This window comes from Schistocerca piceifrons, chromosome 1 (assembly GCF_021461385.2).
Source record: "Schistocerca piceifrons isolate TAMUIC-IGC-003096 chromosome 1, iqSchPice1.1, whole genome shotgun sequence".
In the NCBI taxonomy this organism is placed as follows: domain Eukaryota; kingdom Metazoa; phylum Arthropoda; class Insecta; order Orthoptera; family Acrididae; genus Schistocerca; species Schistocerca piceifrons.
The window spans coordinates 192,530,196-192,538,829 of record NC_060138.1 but is presented as its reverse complement, the minus strand read 5'-3'; the positions used below and the strand labels follow the sequence as shown (position 1 = coordinate 192,538,829).

At 40.6% G+C, this 8,634-nt stretch overlaps 1 protein-coding gene across 1 annotated transcript; it reads right to left on the bottom strand.

Moving 5' to 3' along the window:
- Positions 1-6,017: 6,017 nt before the first annotated feature.
- LOC124799001 (calsequestrin-2-like) lies at positions 6,018-6,434 on the bottom strand. Its single transcript, XM_047262574.1, has one exon. It carries the CDS (start codon positions 6,432-6,434, stop codon positions 6,018-6,020), a length of 417 nt encoding a protein of 138 aa, XP_047118530.1.
- Between the last annotated feature and the right edge of the window lie 2,200 nt (positions 6,435-8,634).

Below are 8,634 nucleotides of genomic sequence, written 5' to 3'. Positions count from 1 at the left end.
GTAGTTAAGGACAATCGTTGCCCAAGGACCGGGTACTAAACATAACTACGTACATGGAAAACCATCCAGGGCACAGTAAAAAAAAATTATGAATAGAATTCGAATAAGTCCGCAGCAATATGACCGAGTAGCGCATAAGAAAAACTATGGATATTCAAGAGAGCACAAGGCGCACTTGTTACAAAAACTGATGTTTCCGCGTTTCGAGGATGCTCGATACAATTTATGGGATGTGAGTGATAGTGACCTACTATCTTATGCGCATCAAATTGCGCCCGATATAGATTACAGTGATTTCAATGGAAGTCGTGGATGGTTCCGTAACAGTGCTATAACACATAACGAAATTTCAAACAAAGCGTCAACTTGACGATACTCAAAAAACTGAGGACTCGCCCCCAAAATTTGTAAATGAGATAAACAAACTTTTCCTATCGCTCAGTGAGGAATTTGTTTTCAACTCCGACCAATCTGGATTCGAAGAGGAAATTATATAATGGAACACTCGAAATTAGGTGTACCAAGAGTGTTGTATCAAGATCAACTAACATTCATGCTTTAGCGCGTTCGTATACAATTATGTCGACTGTTAATCTGTATAGTAAATTTTCTGGAAAATTATTATGCTGCGAGGCACTCTGCCCTCTACGATTCTTTCTCATGTGTATGATCCTGCAAGGTTAGTAGGGAATATTCAAGTTACAGCAAGAGAGAATTAGAAAATGAGCTGTAAGAGAATTATAACTACGGTATGAGTATTTCTATTGGCTGGTCAAAATACCTTGCTGTTGCTTGGTACCTCGTCTGTGTATAAAAACCATACTCCTTTAGAGCAAACTATCCTTCCAGGAACATTGCAGTTCATACCATCTGGAACCAATGGACAAATTCAGCCTCTGGATACACTTGTTGTAGCTGGGATTTTTTTAAGGACATCATCTTTACGCCAGTGACTGTTAAAAGTTTTATTACACTATTTCAGTTTCGGCCTTAGGCCATTATCAAGTGCTGATATGAGTTTAAGCCATGTCAACGTAATGTAAGCTGACACATTTGTGAGTCGTTGTCAGTCCTGTTAAATACATTCGTGTCGTTGTTACACAGTGGGAGCACACGTATACAAACATCCTAAAATAACATAATCTGTAAATGAACATGTTCATTAACCCATCACTAGTCACACATTCTGATGCATGTGTGACTAGTGATGGGTTAATAAACATGTGACATAATCCGTAAGTAGTGGTCTTTCACTGCAGTAGTAGCCCTTGGGCGGCCTGAGCGAGGCATGTCATCGACAGTTCCTTTCTGTCTGCATCTCCTCCATGTCCGAAAAACATCGCTTTGATCCACTCCAAGACCCTAGACATTTCTCTTCTTGAAAGCCCTTCCTGCCACAAAGTAACAATGCGAACGCGATCGAACTGAAGTATTGACCATCTAGACATAGTTGAACAACAGACAACACGAGCCGGGTACCCCCTTCCTGGTGGAATGACTGGAACTGATCGGCTGTCGGACTCCCTCCGTCTAATAGGTGCTACTCATGCATGTTTGTTTACATTTTTGGGCGGGTTTAGTGACATCTATGGACAATCAAAGGGACTGTGTCTGTGATACAATATCCACACGCAAGGTATATCTGAAGGAGTTTTGGGAACCAGGAAGAGGCAAAACTTTTTTTGATGTATGTATTATGGAAGGGAAAGATGGGAAATTGGAGTGAAAAGGAATTGTAAGGCTGACGTGGTGCTACAAGAGAATACTGAAGATTTGATGACCAGAGACGATTAGAACAAAGTGACCAAAAGAAGAGTTCAGTTTATAGGACACATCCTCAGCCATGGCAGAGTCGTCAGTTTTGTAAAGGAGAAAATGGTTCAAATGGCTCTGAGCACTATGGGACTTAACATCTGAGGTCATCAGTCCCCTAGAACTTAGAACTACGTAAACCAAACTAACCTAAGGACATCACACACATCCATGCCCGAGGCAGGATTCGAAGCTGTGACCGTAGGAGTCACGCGGTTCCGGACTGTGGCGCCTAGAACCGCACGGCCGCCGCGGCCGGCTGTAAAGGAGAGGGGGGGTGATTAAAATTGTTGTGGGGGGACCCAAGCTTTATTACGTAAGCAGGTTAAAATGGATGTAGGTTTTAGTAACTATACAATGTTGAGAGGATTGCACAGGATAGACTGATATGGAGGGCCCTGAATAAAGCTTGTCTCCGGAGTGAACTCCATCACAACAACATCAACAGGAATGACGTTGAAACATAAGCAGCATGATGAAGTGCAAAAAGAGTATGCTCAACAATGAATTACTGAGGAATGAAACGCTCTGTAAACTCTTATGTGAAGTTGTTGTTGTTGTTGTTGTGGTCTTCAGTCCTGAGACTGGTTTGATGCAGCTCCCCATGCTACTCTATCCTGTGCAACCTTCTTCATCTCCCAGTACCTACTACAACTTGCATCCTTCTGAATCTGCTTAGTGTATTGATCTCTTGGTCTCCCTCTACGATTTTTACCCTCCACGCTGCCCTCCAATACTAAATTGGTGATCCCTTGATGCCTCAGAACATGTCCTACCAACCGATCCCTTCTTCTAGTCAAGTTGTGCCACAAACTTCTCTTCTTCCCAATCCTATTCAGTACTTCCTCATTAGTTATGTGATCTACCCATCTAATCTTCAGCATTCTTCTGTAGCACCACATTTCAAAAGCTTCTATTCTCTTCTTGTCCAAACTATTTATCGTCCATGTTTCACTTCCACACATGGCTACACTCCATACCAATACTTTCAGAAATGACTTCCTGACACTTAAATCTATACTCGATGTTAACAAATTTCTCTTCTTCATAAACGCTTTCCTTTCCGTTGCCAGTCTACATTTTATATCCTCTCTTCTTCGAACATCATCAGTTATTTTGCTCCCCAAATAGCAAAACTCCTTTACTACTTTAAGTGTCTCATTTCCTAATCTAATTCCCTCAGCGTCACCCGACTTAATTCGACTACATTCTATTATCCTCGTTTTGCTTTTGTTGATGTTCATCTTATACCCTCCTTTCAAGACACTATCCATTCCATTCAACTGCTCTTCCAAGTCCTTTGCTGTCTCTGACAGAATTACAATGTCATCGGCGAACCTCAAAGTTTTTATTTCTTCTCCATGGATTTTAATACATACTCCGAATTTTTCTTTAGTTTCCTTCACTGTTTGCTCAATATACAGATTGAATAACATCGGGGAGAGACTACAACCCTGTCTCACTCCCTTCCCAACCACTGCTTCCCTTTCATGTCCCTCGACTCTAACTGCCATCTGGTTTCTGTACAAATTGTAAATAGCCTTTCGCACCCTGTATTTTACCCCTGCCACCTTCAGAATTTGAAAGAGCGTATTCCAGTCAACATTGTCAAAAGCTTTCTCTAAGTCTACAAATGCTAGAAACGTAGGTTTGCCTTTCCTTAATCTAGCTTCTAAGGTAAGGGATCTGACATTCCACGCTCCGATCCGTAGAACGCTAGTTTTCTTTCTCCTGATAACGACATCCTCTTGAGTAGCCCCCGCCCGGATATCCGAATGGGGGACTATTTTACCTCCGGAATATTTTACTCAAGAGGACGCAATCATCATTTAACCATACAGTAAAGCTGCATGCCCTCGGGAAAAATTACGGCCGTAGTTTCCCCTTGCTTTCAGCCGTTCGCATTACCAGCACAGCAAGGCCGTTTTGGTTAGTGTTACAATGCCAGATCAGTCAATCATCCAGACTGTTGCCCTTGCAACTACTGTAAAGGCTGCTGCCCTTCTTCAGCAACCACACGTTTGCCTGGCCTCTCAACAGATACCCCTCCGTTGTGGTTGCACGTACTTTACAGCTATCTGTATCGCTGAGGCACGCAAGCTTCCCCAGCAACGGCAAGGTCCATGGTTCATGGGGGGGGGGGGGGGGGGGGGGTATGTGAAGTAGGTTCGCGTTATTAGGACCAGTTATGAAATGTCCATAAACTATTAAAGGTGTAAATGAAAAGCAAAAGAAGGTGGTTTTCTACATTAAAATTTAGTTAGTTAACCAGTTTTAGCTTACAAAGTCATTACCAGACTAAAAAAAAAAAAAAGCTACGGCTGTCGAATAAGATGTAGTGGTGGTTAAGAACTTTGATTAAAATATTATTCTTGGAAAGTGAAATGCAAAAAGTAAATTTCAACTTTGAAAGAGCTATTGTAACAAAACTGAAAAAATTTAATATTAACAGTAAGGGAACATACAGAAGACAACTATACACACAATACTAAATTGCAGTCCCCGATTGTGTTTTTCCATCTGTATGTCAAAGCTAATCTCAGAAAGTACTGTTGGTGTTTGGATTCTGTTTGCCCTGATAGACTGGTTGATAGGGAAGTGTGCGGACGTGGGACGAACGGCTTGTTAAAAGTAAACATTTGAAAAACAGTGTGCGCTCTTGTGTGTGTGTGTGTGTGTGTGTGTGTGTGTGTGTGTGTGTGTTATGTCGAAACTAAACGTAATTTCAATAAAATAAAACCAAAGATGTACTTATTGCTCAATAGCTAGAAAAGGTATTACATTTGAAAAGTGATGCACAAACAAAGTAAAGATACTAGTGACAGTTGGAACACAGGTGGAAGTACACACGGTTTCTTAACCCTAGATTACTAAACCCTCGTAAAATTTACGATTGCAGTTGGTACCACTTCGTGGTTCCCATCAATCTGGTGTGTCAGTACAGGACGTAAATAGGACTTCGTTACTTATTTTGTATGTGCTGTACCACTGAAGGCCTTATAATTGTAATTAACTGATCTATAAACTATAAATTATGACTTCCTTTGAATAAAAGATGGAATAGTAAAATTTACAATGATCTAGAAAGTAATATTTTTCACCCTTTAACCTTCTAGGGTTAATCTGCATATCAGCAAGTATGAAGAATTACGATTACTCGCGGCAGATGTGTAGATGATGATACAATACGTAACAATTTGGAATAAATTTACAATGAAAAACAGTTCCTTTTATAAACTGTAGAACAAGCAATAAAATACGTAGACGGAATAGACGTACATAGATGAAAAAATTATCGTAAAAAAAAGAGTTGGAGGACGCCATTAAAGGATTCGAAAGACTGATGGCATTAAAATTGTTATTAGCAAGGATTTGTTCCATACTTATATCTACATATCTACATTACTTCTGCGTGTTTTGAGTAAAATGCTTGTTGGCTACTATTAGCTAACGTACTAGCACGTAAACAGCGAATGCACATAGACGTAGCCCGCTCTGTACATTGACTGAGCGTTTAGAGCTGTTGTGCTGCGGAATGCATACCTCACACCACAGCCGCAAAAACACTCATATGATCCGCATGCGTGCCGAACAATTGGCAGGGCCGACGTACGTCGGCGATGTATGGCATCTCACGCAGCTATGGAGCGCCATAAACGGTTCGCCCTCGGCGCGTTGCTTTGCGCCAATTAGCTTAATAACATTCCCGCAAATGGTCTATTTGAAAAATGCAGAACAAAATGTTAGATATTACTTCTTTATTAGTTATTATAGTGCCACCAGACACTTTTTTCTATACAGAGTGAGCATAAAGTCTTTTCGTTATAACAAAAATTTGTTACTGAAGAACTATACTATAAGGGAGGTCCGTTCAGAAAGTTCCGGAACTTTTTCCATAAAGTTTTTCTACGCTTATCTTCTCTTATTTTGTATGGTGTCCTCCGAAGTCCTTTCCTCCACAATTCGTACACAGCGCACACACGGCAAAATGACCACTTTAGGCGGTCAAAATTCAAATATGTTAAATAATATGTGCATTTATACTTAGAAAGGCTTCTGACCTTAGGGTTGATGTGTATTCAGACTTGACAAGATTCTGAAAGTACCTACCAACCTACAAGGGATTTATAGGTAGCTAAAAATGAAAAAGTAGAATGAAAATCAAATTAGTATATTTCACTTAAAGTTTACAGACAGTAAGGCAATTAGTATCTCTCATCATAATCATCCATTGTTCCGCCGTCGTCATCGTTGTCACCATCATCACCATCATCATCATCATCATCATCATCCATTGTTTCTTCGTCACCATTATCTTCAAGCATTTTCACAACAGGTTCTTCTAACATTAACAGTACCTCCTTAGGAAAGGGTTTTCTTTTTTTAATGTGCCGCCTCCTCCTCTTGGACGCAATGTTAGGATCTGAAGCTATCAGCATCCAGTGGACAATATCAGTATTGGTATGTATTCTTGAAGTTTTCCTTGCATGGAAAAGTCTTAAACCTTTATATTCTTTCTGACTAGATTCCAAGACATCTTCTGAAAAAAGCCCCACAGGCAAAGACAATTCCTTTATTATGTTTGCACCATGTATTAGCAGCTTGTGCACAGATGCACTCATTTTGTACCACTTGTACGTTTCTAAATAGATTTTTGCTGTTTCGATGCAATAATTTTTAAAATTACTGTAATTAACATTAAATCCGCAAGACAAAACTCTTAGAATGTTTGCAAATCTTCGTATAATTCTGGGCTCTAGACCTGTTATAATCGCAGATTTCGTGGGCTCTGCAAGAATTTTTCTTGCAGTTTTCCCGTCATTGGAGTTACCTCCTCTTTGCATGAGCTGGTCTACCACTAATCCCATTTCACGAAAGAATTTAGTGGTTATTTCTTCTTTTTATATTTTCTTTGGCTTCTTTACCTCTTGCTTGCCACTGCTTCATTTCCAATTTATATGATATACAGGGTGTTACAAAAACGTACGGCCAAACTTTCAGGAAACATTCCTCACACACAAAGAAAGAAAATATGTTGTGTGGACATGTGTCCGGAAACGCTTACTTTCCATGTTGGAGCTCATTTTATTGCTTCTCTTCAAATCACATTAATCATGGAATGGAAACATACAGCAACAGAACGTACCAGCGTGACTTCAAACACTTTGTTACAGGAAATGTTCAAAATGTCCTCCGTTAGCGAGGATACATGCATCCACCCTCCGTCGCACGGAATCCCTGATGCGCTGATGCAGCCCTGGAGAATGGCGTATTGTATCACAGCCGTCCACAATACGAGCACGAAGAGTCTCTACATTTGGTACCGGGGTTGCGTAGAGAATAGCTTTCAAATGCCCCCATAAATGAAAGTCAAGAGGGTTGAGGTCAGGAGAGCGTGGAGTCCATGGAATTGGTCTGCCTCTTCAAATCCATCGGTCGCCGAATCTGTTGTTGAGAAGTGTACGAACACTTCGACTGAAATGTGCAGGAGCTCCATCGTGCATGAACCACATGTTGTGTCGTACTTGTAAAAGCACATGTTCTAGCAGCACAGGTAGAGTATCCCGTATGAAATCATGACGGTGAATCGAGGAAGTACAGTACATACTGACGAAACTAAAATGGGCTCTAACATGTCCACATAACATCTTTTCTTTATTTGTGTGTCAGGAATGTTTCCTGAAAGTTTGGCCGTACCTTTTTGTAACACCCTGTATGTAACAAGTACTCGTAACATCTAAGGTATGAGTGTAAAACAGATATCCCAAACTTAAATGAACTAGTCGTAGAATATTGTTTTTGCAAAAGTAAGTCGAGGTTGTTGAGTTCTTTGGGTGTTGCCTTGCACACGTTACACGCTCATGTTGACGAAGTGTCTATGAGCACATTACACGTTTTTCCGTCCATCATTGTACATACAGCACGATGTTTAAATGTGTAAAATTTATCCATAAGGGTCACCTCAGTAGGCAGCAAACTTGATATTTGTTCCTCAGTTGCTTCGTAATGGAGTTTTACTGATTCCTTTGTCTCCTCAATCTGCAGGCGAATGATGCGATTATATCTCGACGAAGAAGGACTCTGGTTTTGTCAGAAAGTCTGTTTACCATTCGTTCTGACATTTGCAATTGAAGTATAGTACATAGAATTATGTTGGTATCTCCATACAGTGAGTTGTTGGCAACACATTGTTTCTAAATGGAATGTCCACCACTACCGCCTAGGCCCCACTTTTAGATGAGTTCAATCGCTGAGTTTGCAGTGTGATCGTGGTGCAACGGAAGTACATCCTGCTGTACATGAACAAGTCTTTTGATTGTGTGGTCCAAAATATCTTGAACTGCAATTTGCACTTCGGTCTCCGTGATTATTATATTACTCGGGTAACTTGCTTCTTTGTTTGTGCTATGACATTAAAAGGTGGATAGATATTCGCGCCTCGAGATTTCGCCCCTTTTTGCCAATGAATATAATCTTCTTTTCCCATGTCAGAGTCAATAATGAGCGCTAAGGCTTCTTCGGGTGAGTAAGGCTTCATAACCGAATACGATGGCTTTTCGTGAATGTGTTTCATGCGTTTGTATCTGCGAGGTCTTGTAGTTAGGGCTAAGTTTAGTACTTGTGCAGCTGTTCTTTTTCCACTCTTATTAAGGCTGCTTTGAGCCGCGGTACACAAAAGCTCTGGGGTTGACTCAGCAGTAATTGGTTGCACTGTTCTTCGTTTTGAACGTTGAGAGCTGTCTTCAAAAGATGTTGCAGGTCTTCCTATGGGTTTTTTCGCGTGTAAATCTTCGTTTGTGGTTGTAGTGCTTAGAGATGGCA